The sequence below is a fragment of the Glossina fuscipes genome, unplaced genomic scaffold (genome assembly GCF_014805625.2).
Source record: "Glossina fuscipes isolate IAEA_lab_2018 unplaced genomic scaffold, Yale_Gfus_2 0, whole genome shotgun sequence".
Lineage (NCBI taxonomy): Eukaryota > Metazoa > Arthropoda > Insecta > Diptera > Glossinidae > Glossina > Glossina fuscipes.
In genome coordinates, this window is record NW_023998414.1 from 35259077 (window position 1) to 35274448 (window position 15372).

The window sequence follows — 15372 nt, forward strand, 5'->3', positions numbered from 1 at the left end:
TGTGTGTGTGTGTGTGTGTGTGTGTGTGTGTGTGTGTGTGTGTGTGTCTCCTAATCCCGAAGCGGAATATTCATGACCATGAAGTTTGGCTGAGCATACAATGGAACCAGCAACTTACCGCAGATGTGTACGGAAGATGTCAATTAAACGAATTGAACGATGCATTGTCGCAAAGAAGATCATCAATAGCGCTCGACCACTGCAAGAGTTGCAAGAGTTTTCAAGGATACACTCTTGACGTAACTTTTTCAAACTGATCCCGCATTAGGTCTTGACTGAGAACGTGCAAAATGGATCGTAGATTGGATCATGTTGCCGGAAATATGGGAAATAATTGTAAAAAATGTGATGGAAAATAACTTGATTGACACGTATTGTGGCAATTTTTCTCAATAAATGTCTTTTTTCAAATGAGAAAATGATTAAAATATATGCAAGGACGGTCAGTTAGAAACACACAATGTAAAAATGAAGATATGAAATGAAAATGAGAACAAAATATTAGAAAACTGGTTTAGTTATGCTAGATGCTGCGCGCTACTAAAGTGAACTGATTTTTATTTAATTTATACGATGATCAGATCAAATGACGTTTTCATTTCGAATAGTAACGGCTTCGACAATTTGCCACTTGGGTGTAGAGAACACTAGATGTGGAACGGCAACGGCGACTTTATTGTCAGTTTGCTTAAATTACTTAACACAAATTAACACCAACTAGTAAAGGAAACATATCCGGAAATTGAAAACATAAATTCCAGGAATTGCTTTGCACAATCTGCGGAATACTCAACAGAAAAGAGCGGCGACGTTGCTTATTTTTAAAATGTTCATTATTTGCTTTCAACGAACTTTTTTTGTTAATGTTAATATAAAATTTCAACTACCTTTGCATGTATTTACACATATAAGATTGGTGTTAAAATATTTTGTTATTTAATATCCACACACACTATTTAGTTAAAATTCGATTTTAAAATTTTTTTTTTTTTTTTTTTTCAGCAACTTTCTTGTCGATTAGATAGACACTGAGTAATTTGATTGATTAACTAATTTTTTTGTAACCAATATTTGTGTGTGGGTCAATTGTTGTTCTGTAAAGACATTCCATTAAAAGTGAAAGACAATTTCCAAACTTATCATCTGTTAAGGTCGACAAATGCATACTCTATGCAACTAAGTTGATTCAAAAATGCTACGCGAACTAATTAATACCTTGTCGCCGTGTGAAGTCTTATCCTTAAATTGCAAAGGGGAAGAGGGAAATAGATGAGACCCGAATTTAATCCAATTAGCAATTTAGATAGCAATTTTCATCATTAAATAATAAAATTTAGGTTTTACGATCACGTAAAGGACACTACATTTTTTAAATGCTCTTTCATAGCAAAATTATTTCATTCAAAATTCTTTACATATCTTTAGCATGTCAAAAGAGTATTTCCAATTCATAAGACAGGCGAATAATGAGTTTTTTAAAACAGTTCGCAACAAACGAACGAATCCGATCCGATCCGATCCAATCCAATCTTTCATCACTTAGCACTGCTCTCCTAAGCAAAACAATGCAAAAATTTATGCAAAATTGTGACTTTTAGATCAAAAGCCACCGCATACGGATGTGGGAGGAGAGCGATAGGATTAAGTGTTTATTTATGACGTGATTCTAGATCGATTGTTATAATAAAAGGCAGGCAGGATCTTTCACAAATCGTTCTTGGCATTCTATACATCAGACGAAACATTACCATTACCACGACATACAATATTAATCAACTAATACATGACTATATAAGTACGTGCATACATGAAAGTTACATATATGTATCAGATTACGATCGATATTACGAGCGATAAATGAATGGAATAAATGCATGCGCGCGTTCTATATATATGAAAATTGTACAGTTTTGAAAGCTAAAACAGTTAGCGAGGACTTTGAGGGACACCACAAATGACTTCTAAAATCTAAAATCGAGCAAAAAGAAAAGAATGCTATTATCGCTTGATGCCAATACTGGGCACTACAAGTGAACAAGGAACAATTACAAATTTATTAGATGTATATAGGGTGAGGATCACTTTTAAATCGTCACGCTACACGTATTCGTTCTTGGTGCGATACGCTCTTTCGATTACAAACACGTTGACATCTATGTTTGAGTATTTTGATTTTCTGGATCTGCCGTAAAAATACTATAAAATTTATTTTTTATCAGATAACAATATTGATCGTGGAATGCATTTAGATTTTTAATTAACATCACTCGTGTTCAAGGTATTATGCGATATGCTAGGTTTAAGTGATTATATCGCTTGCTCGATTACATCGAATATGACAACAGCGTGTAACTGGTCTCGCATTGTACGGGCGCTTTAGGTTGCCTTGCAGACAAGTATCACTAGTCATCTACCAAGCCAGTCTATCAAGTTAGTATTCAAATCTCAATACGGTAGAGCATACTTGGCCATAGCTAGATAGTAAGTGCTCAGTCGACAAAACCATATATCTTTCTCTTTCGTCATTTCTTCCTTACCTTGTCAGCATGACAATATATATCAAGATTTCGGCTTTGAATTTTCGCTTCATTTTTACGATCAAACATCAAAAGATACAATAAAAAATAAATAAATTGACAATTAATTGAATGCTTTTCACCCTTTTCTTATGATTAAATATCGAACAGTATCAAGTTGGGCAATAAGATGGGGCATAATAGTATATTCTTTTTTCCTGTGCATCAAGTCGAAATCTTTCGAAATCGTGAAATTCTAGATGAAGATCGTATATATATATTGCAATGAATATTAGGAAAATATTGAACTAGTTATACGATATTATATAATCCTCGAGCGTTTCTTGAAGGACGGATTAAAATCTGAAATTTTCCTTGAGGCAAATTATGATATCATCGATCTCGATCATCGACCTCAATATATAAAAATTGAAAAGTATAAATTAACTGTATTGTTATGAAATTCGCTTTTACTATATACAGTCCATATCACTGGATCGCGGAAATTTTTTTTTTTCAAGAGAAATATACTTCAAAGTTATTTTATTTACAATTATATATCTTATATGTAGGATTATTAAGAATTTATTTTGGCCGCACTCTCAACTTCTATGTTATTTGCCCGACTAGCTCTCCCTTCCACAAATATTCTATTTATATACATTTTTACAAGCATGTTACTATACCTACATTTATGGTTTTATTTCTAATCCCAGCCTGCTTCTCCTCTAATCGTTTTCATCGGCCTGCACCTGTATGACGTGCCTGCGAAAATGCTCATATGGTTTTTCCTTCTTTAGCAAATTTATTATTAGGGAAAATTACTTAGCGGAAATTAACTGGATTTAGGATTTTCGTAACAATATATTTCGAATCCCTGATTGAATGCAATTATGCGGTCCTGTATATATATTTACAAGGCTTTTAGAGACATATTTCAACACATTCCCTCACGTTTGACTAACCTAATCAAAAGGAAATTTTTTTTTTTTTTTTTTTTGGAAGAGAATGCAAAGATTTTTATAAGTAATTTTTTCAATTCGCTTGATGAAGATTTTAAAAGGCAATGATTTGAGAGTTTGAGAGTTTATCGTCGTCGATTTTGAAAGAGAGCCGAAATAGAATATATGTGCATTCCTAATAGAACCAAATGCCTCTATGGGCATACACGTGAACTTTTTTGCCTCACTGTATATAAATTATAAAAATAAATGTTTTTTTTACCTGCTTTTTCTATCTATAGACAAAACAATTTCTCTTAACGCCTTCACATTGTGAAAGATTATATGAAAGCATGTAAAGGTATATATATATATAGATATGTTACATTATATTATTTCTCTATAAAAACATAACAAATAAAGACTTTTTCTGATATAAAAAGCGAGAAAAGGTGAATGAAGAAGGATGAGTGGCAATATAAATATTAAATTTTACTTTTCTTTTATTGTATAAAAGTAAATAAAATATTTTATACCTTAACCCGGGAGAAGGTATAATAAAGAGAAAGGGGCGCTGTTCAATTTTAACAATTTTATCGCCGAGTTATCGAACGAGCATTGAAATATTGCGGCAATTTATTCATGTCAATGCCTAAGTCCGTCTGAATTCCTGCACCCAAAATTTTCTCGTGCATTCTTAGTTATCTTTACGTATATCGGATATGGTTCGCGATATAATATCTCTATACAAATACGCTTAGGAGAGGGCAAACTAATAACCTCTTGGCTTAGACGAAAGTGTTAACGCATTTTAATCAATCTTGACTTAGTTGACAGGGTTAACGTATTTCAATCAAAAAGTTAATTACTTGTATATTCACATGTGCTTATTACACAATCTAAATCAATAATATTTGAAAATTTCTCTCTCGATCCTAATTGATTGATGGATGGCCAATAGCAGCAGCAGCAGTCTGGTTGCACTTTTGCATATGCTTTTTGTATTCTGCGGCACTTATGGCACATGTGGTACAGTGTATATGCAGATGTGTTTATAGCATCCAAAAGGACTTAAGATAGATCTATCTTTTATCTCTCATACCGATCGATTAAGAATCATTTTGTGAATCTTATTGCACTTATTGCCAACATCGACAAAGTTTGATACACTGACGAACGAAATACGAAGTTCATTGAAATTGGATTGGATCGGATAATTTTTACAGCCACTCTCCATTTAATGATTTATTTTGGGGAAACTCATTAGGTGAAAAAAATTTGAAATTTTTAAAATATTTCCGCAAAAATTACTGAATAATAGTATTTCGGAAATTGGATCGGATGAGCCGCCGATTTTTTCAATCACAACAGATAACTGTTTATATGGCAAGAAAGTGTAATTGAACATAGTCTGAATAACCATCAAACATGATCCATGATTTTTCGAATCTCATTCCCGGTTAGAATTAAAAAAAAAAAAAAAGATTTGATTTTTAATTTTACCCATCACCGATGGATGATGATGATGGGATATATTCATTTGGTCAAAAGGTTTGCAATGCCCAGAAGAAACATGCAGTGATCCCACAAAGTTTATATATATATATATATATATATATATATATTCTTGATCAGCATTAAATTCTGAATCGATTTAAGAATGTTCGTTTGTCTGTGCGTGTAATGTCTGTTGTAAACGTTCTTCTGGCCGCAGAAACGAAACTGAAGAAATATTGGAAGTCCTTGGACGCAGGTTGTTATTGAATCAATCGGCTCAATCGGTCGAAGGACAGATAAACTGACAACACCTCTGTTTTTCAAAAGTAATAAAGACTTGGTTTTATTGCCCATTACTTATATTAACGGTCGTACCTATATGAAAATGGAAAAAAATTTAATTTTATTTTCAATAGGTTTACAACCCGCAGAAATAAGCTTGAAACACCCCATTAAATATATACATTCTTGGGTAATTTCGTCGGCTCGTCTGTCCACCTGTGCGTCCGCCCAATTGTGCAGCATCTGAAGCAACAATTATCCCGTTCCAAAAGAACTTGGAGATGACTTAAACTTTCCCAAGGATACGCCTACAACGCCCACACTCCTATACGACAAACACTTTTATTTTAAAGACAAAAAAAAAAAATCAGCCTCGCGCAATGCATATGACAGAGGATGAAAATTTTATTTTTTTGTTTTTGTCTTCTTTAAGATGACGATGATGACGTTATAAAAGATTCGGTCACGATCGAATGTAATTTTCTTCCATGTTACTGTCGTGAAAACTGCGAAGAGACGTCGCAGAGAAGTTGACAAGTACTCATCGACGAAGTAATGTCTTTTCTTCTAAAAAATGGTCCTAAAAGCCATATTCGTATACATACTTAGCTTTAGCTTTGTTTAAACTTTGTGCAAAAGTATATATATATATATAATATTTTTTTACTATTATAAGGAGAAATAAATTAAGAGGTATGAAAAAGGTATAAGTAATACATAAAATGTAACAAAGCGATTGTTGTGTAAAAAGATGAGACGTGGGACGAGACACTGAAGAAGAAGTATCGGCCTCCTGCATGCAACAACATTTGATGCCTTAAAGTCTGATATAAAATATAATTTTTTTCTCTTCTCCGTTTTACTTTGTTTTTTCTTTTTCTTTTTTATTATTATTATTTTTCAAATAATTTTTTCTATTTTCGCCTTTTGGCTCTTGCCAACATTCCGTTCAAATGCACCTTATCTTTTGCCACAATGGCTACCTATATATACATGTAAACACCTTGACCCTCTTGACATCATATTTGATACTTTTCTGCGTTCGTTTCATCGCATTTATATAAAAAAGACAAGCAAAAGAAATCCGCAGTGTATTTGTATTTTTCTACTTTTAAAAGTAAACTATATATATAAGAAAACAATTAAGAAAATTAAATTCGGTTGTTAACGAATCTTCTATACCTGTCGCCATTCTCCTAGAATGACATAAATAGTAAAAGATGTCAATTTCCATGCTCTACAATATGCAATGGGTGCGGCTGAGTTTTTCGCGCATAGGCATGTGAGCGTTGTAGGCGTGTCCTTTGAAAACTCTTCACGTCACATTCTCAAACTCTTTTCCAAATTCGTAGACGATATCACAGATACTACAGGTACAGTTGATCATCACGAGCAAATGAACCTTTGGAAAAACAAAAGCGTTCTCAGTTTACGTGGCAGAGTAAGCGTGTCCTTCGACTGATTTAGCCCATTTTCAACATCAATATACGAGTAAAAAATTCCTATGCTTTTGCTAAATTTGAAGACGATAGCTTCAATTTTGCGGCCGGGAGAGAGTTTACAATGGACATTACACATATCGACAGTCGGACAGACGGACAGACGGATATTCTTAAATTAATTTAGAATTTGATCCTGATCGAGAATAATATATGCTTTATGCGGTCTCTGATGCTTTCTTGTGCTTGTGGGTGTTGCAGACGTTTTAACCAAATGAATATATTACCTTATTCTTTGGTGATGGGCGTAAAAATGATAAACAAACTTATAGGCGAATAATAAAGAGATTTTTACTTTTTGCTAGAATTAAAAAAAAGAAGAAAATCGAAGTTTTTAAATAATCAGAATAATTTCTATTGTTTTGCATTTTAAAGCTTCTTTTTTTTTTTTTTTTTTTTTTATTATTGTACTCCAAGCATTAAGGTCTCGCTTCGAAGATGATGCAATCAAATTAAAGCTTCCTCATCAGAATACACTTCACTTTCACTGCAATGATATTAGCATCATTTGATCCAAAGCTATTTCTCTAAGAGCATCCTTTTGAGATTTGCAAGCCGATAATGATCGCTAGATGCCAAACCTGAAGAATATGACGGGTAAAGGCAGCAATTCATGCTCGAGACACTATGCATTTTTTTTTTTTTTTTTGCAATTTTGAAGATATTTTGATCAAATTTGATACACCGACGCGGTTTGGCCTAACAACGGATGACGTCTTGAAAATAGCAGACCACTTTTTCGAACACTTTACATATAACGAGTCGTAATATAACGACAGTATTTTTTAATATACAATAACAGTATTAAGCGTGGCAAGGATGTGAATATAAATTCGAATTGACAGCGCAGCACAGACAGGCTCTGCAAACGGCCTAACAGGGCTCTGTTACGCTGTTCAGAATAAGCTATAGCTGGATTTGAGAGCCTACTCCGTTCAATAAGGCGTTCGAATGAGCTGAGCAAAAGTGAAACTTTTCTTTCCACAACTATTTTTAACAACGACAAAAACGACTAGAAATAATTTCGTTGCGCTACAATCTTAAATTTATTTAGTTTTCAATGGCCTGGTTATGTGCTAACATATCAAATTTCTTAGCCGAAGCGAGATGTTCATGTGATCTGGAAATATGTTTAAGTTAAACTGAGATAATATCAATTACAAGAAATCAAGGGGCAAAGTTTTCATCTTCTTATCTGCTTTATGATATGAAATCGCAAGCGAGACTAGCAAAATAAGAAAGAGAAAGAAATTTCGTTTCGTAAATTGTCCGTAATTCTCTATAGTATGAAAACTTTCCTATGATCGATCGGTTTATTCACCTTTCACTCTCTATCGACGGTGAGACGGTACGTTATCAGTAAAATAGCAATGGCAAGCAAGTTTCTTTTATTTATTTCTTTAATAATTTTCTCTTTCTTAATCTGCTATTTAACAGAAAGAATTACACATTGAGGCGGTGGCGGTAGGTGCTATATTGTCCGATTATCAGCGTGTAAGAGTGGAAAATGTATGCAATCGCTTGTCGTTGATGTCATTGGCCTATCTATGGAGGAGAGATCAGACTGAATTGCTTCAGGAAATGATCGATTGTCAAGTGCATGCGATTTTAATAAAAGTCAGTGAAATGATAATAATTGTTTTAAGATAATCAATCAAATATTAATGAATTCTTTCTATAAGGTGGCCAGTCTAGGTTTAGTTCCTGATCGTCATTTAGGTAAATCCCTACACGAAATTCAACCGCATTTATTAAAAATGCGTGATAAATACGGTTTAAATGTATGCGGGGAAGGTGGAGAATATGAGACTTTTACTTTGGATTGTCCACTATTTAAGCAACGTATTGTTATGTAAGTAAAAAATTGTTTTCCCATACGATAATTTCTCATTTATTTTTAAAATAAATTATAAAACAAAATTTAGTGACGATATACAAACTGTGATTAGTTCGGCCGATCCGATATGCCCGGTGGGTTATATAAATTTCACTAAACTCTCCTTACAACCCAAAGACATGCAACAGAGCTGTGATGTAATTGTGAAAAAGTCGCTTGACTATATAAGTGACCTCAATGAATCCACCTATAGTGACCTCAGCGATCCGGATCTTAGTGAAACCGAATTGGAATTGATTGAGAAAGAAACACGTTTACGCGAATCGTTGAGTCAAAATGAATTGATATCGCGTAGCAATTCGTTTGGACGACATCTGGCCACCTCAACCTCGCCTATACCGATTGTCACGAAGAGCGCAAGTGTCGACGAACATACACCGTTAAATTTGCTCTCCTCGTCGGCTGCTCTGTGTGCTGCCTCTCTCCATGCCGGCACCTTTGGCTCACCACGTCTATTGGGCAGTAGCACAGCAGCAGTTTGTGGTAGTCTATCGTTAGCCGTTTCATCGATAGGCTTATCAGCAATTGGTACTACGCTTGGGAAAGATGGTGGGATGTCGTCCGCAACTGTCGGTGGTGGAAACGGTGGAGGAACTTTGATTTTTACTCAACCTCCTAGCCCTTTAAAATATGAAAGAGAATTCCATCCACTCAATAATCGGGCTATGGTGGCCATTAACTGTAAAGGTTGGATTTGGGTGGCAGGTATACAAGGTATACAATCTAAAAACCAAATTCGATGTCTTCGATAAGCCTTTAAAATTAATACCTACACAGGTTGTGCCTCAACCCTTGAAGAAGGTTTTACAAAAGCTTTAGACTCCCTACGCACTTTGGCAATAGAACATAATTATGAAATGACTGACTATTGTTATGTAACACTGTATGTACGTTCAATATCGGAATATCCAGTTCTAAACCGTATCTACGGTCAAGCGTTAAATTTTCAAAATCCTCCGACACGCGTTTGCGTTGAATGTCCATTACCAGATGAATGCCACGTTATTATCGAAGCTATAGCTTATAAAAAGCCACAACGCGGACGCAGATCTACAATCTCTGTAAATGATACCGACGGTAAGAGTAAATTATCGACAAAATCACTACCATACAAACGATTTCCGTTTCAGTATCAAATGAAAATCAACAAGCACAAAATACTTCCATCAATAATGGGGAATTACCTAACAAACGTAACACTATGCACGTACAGAGCATATCACATTGGGCTCCCGCCAACATAGGGCCCTATAGTCAATCGACAAAAGTAAGCAAAATCAAAATCAAAATCAGTTTAAGCAGCTGCTGCCTTCCCATTTCACTTTCTTCTTGTTTCATGAATTTAGATCAATGAAATCACATATATATCTGGACAAATAGCTCTTGTACCTGGCAGCATGACAATAATTGATGGCGGCATACGACCACAATGTAAGCTCACCTTACGTCATATATCGCGCATAGCCAAAGCGATGAATGCTCAAGGTCAGCTACGCGATGTGGTGCATGGCATTTGTTTTATTACACATCCGGCTTTTATCGGCGAAGCGCGACGTCAATGGGAACGTCGCACTACCAATGCCATTATGGATTATATAGTGGTGCCGGCTTTGCCACGTGAAGCATTAGTAGAATGGCAAGTGTGGGCACACACTCACAATGATCGCTTTGAATGTAAGTATCGCTAACAGCATAATAGCATAAATATATATATATATATATATATATATGAAAGTCTATCTTAATTTATTTATGGCTAATATACAGACGAAGAGACTGGTTGCTCTATAAGCGATTATACAATATCGATACGACGCCGTTGGAATTACGAGAATAACTGCGCTGCCATTATATGTTATGTGTCAACAGGTAATTATATAACACCTACTTGATTAATAATGCAGCGTTTAGGACGCCATACAAGAAGATTACGAAAAGATGAGAGTAAACAAGTCCAGAATTCTTAAGGAATTTATATACTGTCATAAGGATGCTATCGTGAGCTATCATGAAATCTATTTCCAATTCTCACTGACTATTGGATATATTAATGCTACTCTCAAACCGCACTTAAACATTCTTACGATCATGCGATCATAGAATTTGCATGCTTTACACTAATTACTCCTCTTTGAGTGAGAGAAAGACAGGGTAAAGTGTGCTGTAAAATTATCTCCATCGCTAGATCGATTGATTCAAGCATATCTGTGATTTTAGCAACACAATTTTGCACATTTTTATTTATTTATTTTATTTGTAACTATAAAAAATTTATATATACCAAATACGTACATAGGTATATAGTTTGAAGTATTTTATAATGAATTTTCAAAATACATTCGTAATTGAAGATGCGCAGAGAGAAATTTAAGCCAGCGAGCCAGTTTGTTACAAGGCTATGGAAGGACGAAAAACCAACCAATCGGCCGCTCCCGATAAATATTTATTAATAATTAAATAATAAATTATTCAAGTTAATTAAACTTAGCTTAAAAAGGATAACTTATTTTCGTAATTTGAACTGATTTTAAAATGGATTCTTAACTAAAACGTTAAAATACCATTTATTTATTCATTTATTTATTTATCTCATCATTGATATGGGTATTTTTAACTTAGACCTAACCTCTTCATTGAAAGGCATACATACCATTGCAATCTGGCCAATATGATTGATGCCTGCCTCAACCTGCTTTGCGAACCGAAAGTACAGTTTTGAAGAAGATCTTTCCCTCTCCAATCGAAACAAAAAAATGTTGTTTAATACTTAATATTTTAAATCTAATCAATTGAGAATATGCCTCTTATATCATCATAAAAATTGTTCCCGTAGCCTTAATCATAATGGGCTTTCGTTACTTCATAGCAAAAACAAAAGAAGGAAAATCAAGTTTTGCAAACAGTTTGCCCTCGCACGTCGACATCGTAGTTGTCAAGCACATAATTGTGAAATTATTTAGAAAACGCAGTTCAAGTTCATTCTTTTGTTCGAATAGTTCGAAATTTTGATTGCAATGCATACAATTATCGAAATCTCATACTGATAATAAGTTCTGCTTAAATCCAATGTTAGCCGTAAATTCTCCCAAAGAAGTAGATAACTTACACCTAAGCATAGGTATAGTAGCTATCACTATCGAGCTATTTACTTCATCTTATGATCAAGAAGTGAGCAAAAAGTATCAACTCGTTCATCATTATGTTGTACGCAAATTGAAATACAATTTACAAATGTCTTAGGATTTTGATATGCGTTTTGTTTTATCAACGGAAACAGAATCATTTTCGCAAATGGTAGTATACACTGTTACGTTTTAGCTCAAAGCCAACACTAGCCTGATGTAGAGAGTATCCGGTTATATAGTTTTCATTTGGATTTTTTTCATGCTTTCAATTCTTTTAATGCAAGGACAAAGACAAAGAGCAAATAAATTCCATATTTAGAGGAAGGAAAGCACTTGAGAGAGAGAGAGAGAGAGTTTTCCAAAACCAGAACATTTTCCGCTCGAATAGAAACAAGAGTTAAAGGCTTTCGTTCCGATTTCGAAAGCTTTTTAGATTAACTGCCGAACAATTTACTAAACATTGTTTTCATCCGCTCACTTTCCCCATTAAACGATTCGATATTTCTTCACGGATATTTCTTTTAACAAATTTTGTCTTTAACGAAAGTGAAACTTGATATACATTTTTAGTTGCTTTATGGAATTGAAATTTCGCACGCAATTTCACTGTTTTATTAATTGATAAAAGAAGTAAAGGCACTGTAGTGGGTCACGTTCACGGCCACGGCCACTGCCCTATATTAAGGTCACTCCGCCACAGCTACTCATATAACAATATTTTAAAGGTAAGCTATGGTCCGATCTCAACCATTCGTTCTTAGGCCAAAATATAGCGGTTTACCAAATTGCATCAAAATATATCAAAAATTGCGATCTATAGGCGGACCACAAGAAAACAAGATAGACAGACGAACAGAAAATCTTAAATCGATTCAAAAAAAAGTGCTCCCGAATTCATCGATATAATCTATCTCTAAATCGTTCTGGGTGTTATATACAATCGTATCGTATTAATTTATCCTTGCGTCGCGAGTGACGCAGCGAACGAATATGAGATTTGAGTATTTAAGTGGATAATAGATTTCCTAAAGAAGGAAAAACCCAATGCACATTCGCATCCGCGTCATGCAGGTGCAGGCCGATGAAAACGATTGGCGGGAAAAACAGACAGGGATTAAGTATAAAATGAAGTTTATATGAATTTGGGTATAGTGATATGCTTGTAAAAATGTATATAAATAAAATACTTGTGGAAGGGAGAGAGTTAGTCGGGCAAAAACAGAATAAAAGTTGAGAGTACGGCCAAAATAAATTGTGAATAATCCTACATTAAAGGAACATAATTGTAATTAAAAGAACTTTGAAGTGTATTTCTCTTAAACAAAATATCCATGATCTAGTTATCTGATCGGATTGTATCTTAGAAAAGTGAATTTTATAACAATACATATGTATATTTGTATAGAACTTTTTAGATATTTAGAGATTTGTACTCATAGGGTAGAAATAATATAATAATAATAATAATAATAATAATAATAATAATAATAAGAGAAAATAAGTTGAAATGTCGTTAATAGATATATAACACATATTATCTTGTCTCAATTAAGAGGCATTTAGAGAAATTTCAATCCTGAAGGAAAACCGATGTGAAAACATCTTCAACTTTTATCGGATTTTATCTGCCGCATTCTGACTCGTTCACTGAATTTAATACTAATCTCAAATTACTAATCACTAGCGCATCCGTTCACAATGCATCCAATATTTTATTTTAATTGACTTCACAGAAATTCCGTACCGTATCATAAAGTATTCTCCTTTAGATATTGATCAACATTGCTCGATTCTCTATTAGGATTATTTCATAAAATGTTGCTTACCGTTAGTACTACTCTCCTTTTCCAAATTTTATTTTACAAAATTCAAAAATTAAAAATTTTTTATACCCATCGCCGAAGGATGAACGGTACATTGACTTTATCAAGACGTTTGCAACGCCCAGAAGGAAGCATCAGCCACCCCACAAAGTATCTATATTCTTGATCAGTATCAAATACTTAATCGATTTAAACATGTCGAATTGTCCATCTGCCCGTCTGTCCGTCGGCGTAATGTCTATTGTAAACATTCCCCTTCCTTTTGTTAGCTGGTATCGTTATATCCTACTTCGCTTGTCATACAAGGGTATATTAAGTTTGTGCAAATGTAAAGAACTACTTAAAATAGATCCATCAATTGCTTGAGAATCAGCTTGCCCATCCGTCTATCCGTCTGGTATGCTTGCGTTTAACTTACACGTCGCACTTTTCGATATGTTTTGATGAAATTTGGTACATCGACGTTTTTTACTCCAAGAATGGATGTTATTGAGAATAGTTACTGATCGGGTTGCTTCTTCGATTAAGCGTTATGCTGATAGGTCATTATTTATATAAATAAACAAGTGTATTAAATGAAGTGTTTGTGGTGTGCCGTGTTCAATTATAATGTTGTTACTTAGTTTTTACTTTAAAATGTTTATTAAAAATAATACAAATCTTTTCTCAGGACCAAGCACTACGATATACATAGATGGTAAAACACAAAAGGTGCATTATAAACAGAAAATTGATTCTTTTAGGGTAATTCGAAGGTGTAAATTTTGAGCAGACATCGCATAACTAAACCTCTCTTGCGCTGTATATATGTAATCGCAAACTATTAACAACTTACTTACCTTAATAAGTTTTTCAAATAATAAAATTTTCGATACGTTTTTCAGGTTTGGCTTCCTCAACTACGCAATTAACTCAACTTAGTGAGGATATATTAAATAATCATCGCCATTTAGCTCAAAATCTTAAAGCCGATCATTTAGAGGAAATACTCACTTATGTAGTAAATCGCTTACTTAAAGATTATCCTTTGCTGAAAAAAAGTAATGAAAATCTTTGCACTAGCAATGACGGCATCAGTACAACAGAAAATAATGTAAATGCGATTCATAATTGTACCAGTAATAGTGCTAATGTCGATATTATATTACCGCCAGCAATACACCTAAAAGTGTTCTATCAAGTAAATGCGGCACCGTCGGTCGATTTATTGCTAATGGCATTGAACGAATTTCGTGAGAAATGCGAACAGACGGCGAATATCGTGTTCACTGTATTGCCCGCTTGCAGCTTACATAATTTCAGTACATTTCTCTCGATATGCGGTGTAAGGCATGAGTAAAATGAAACTAAGAAACAGATATACACATGCACATCTTCTTTTTTAACTAAAAAAATTATGAAACAGAAATCTTATAAAATAAAACGCTTCGGACCAAAAACCATAAGAAATAAAAACCTATTTGCAAGCGCTTTTTTCGCGAATTTATTATAAACAAAAACAAAAAAAAAAAACATTTTTTTTGAAGCTCAGTCAAAACTAAGAAAAATTTGTAAATATATGAAAAATGAATTTTTTTTTTATTTTTTTTTTTTTATTTTTTGCTAATTTGCCATAAATTTTTCCAAAAACCTCCTTTTTCTACTCTAAATGTTCACACACACACATGTAAGCCTATGCACTCCCGCCTTTGAATAACTTCACACAATTTGATCAATTTAATCTTTGAATATATATTTTTATGCTGCACTTTAATAATTTAAGTCTAAGAAGAACAAGAAGAAGAAGAAGAAA

General features: G+C 33.8%; 1 protein-coding gene across 2 annotated transcripts in view; it reads left to right on the forward strand.

Moving 5' to 3' along the window:
* LOC119633068 (diphthine--ammonia ligase) overlaps positions 1-15081 on the forward strand; it is a 39899-nt gene extending 24818 nt beyond the window's left edge. Inside the window, exons 1-9 of one of the 2 annotated variants that reach the window (XM_038026292.1) lie at positions 8021-8083; positions 8173-8352; positions 8418-8587; positions 8661-9346; positions 9410-9709; positions 9763-9899; positions 9979-10306; positions 10400-10501; positions 14465-15081. In XM_038026292.1, the coding sequence (XP_037882220.1) occupies positions 8036-8083; positions 8173-8352; positions 8418-8587; positions 8661-9346; positions 9410-9709; positions 9763-9899; positions 9979-10306; positions 10400-10501; positions 14465-14919 (2406 nt within the window). In that variant the 5' untranslated portion in view covers positions 8021-8035 and the 3' untranslated portion in view covers positions 14920-15081. Of the gene's footprint in view, positions 1-8020; positions 8084-8172; positions 8353-8417; positions 8588-8660; positions 9347-9409; positions 9710-9762; positions 9900-9978; positions 10307-10399; positions 10502-14464 lie in introns of those variants that run through there. The other variant, XM_038026284.1, reaches the window with a different exon arrangement.
* The last annotated feature ends 291 nt before the right edge of the window (positions 15082-15372 follow it).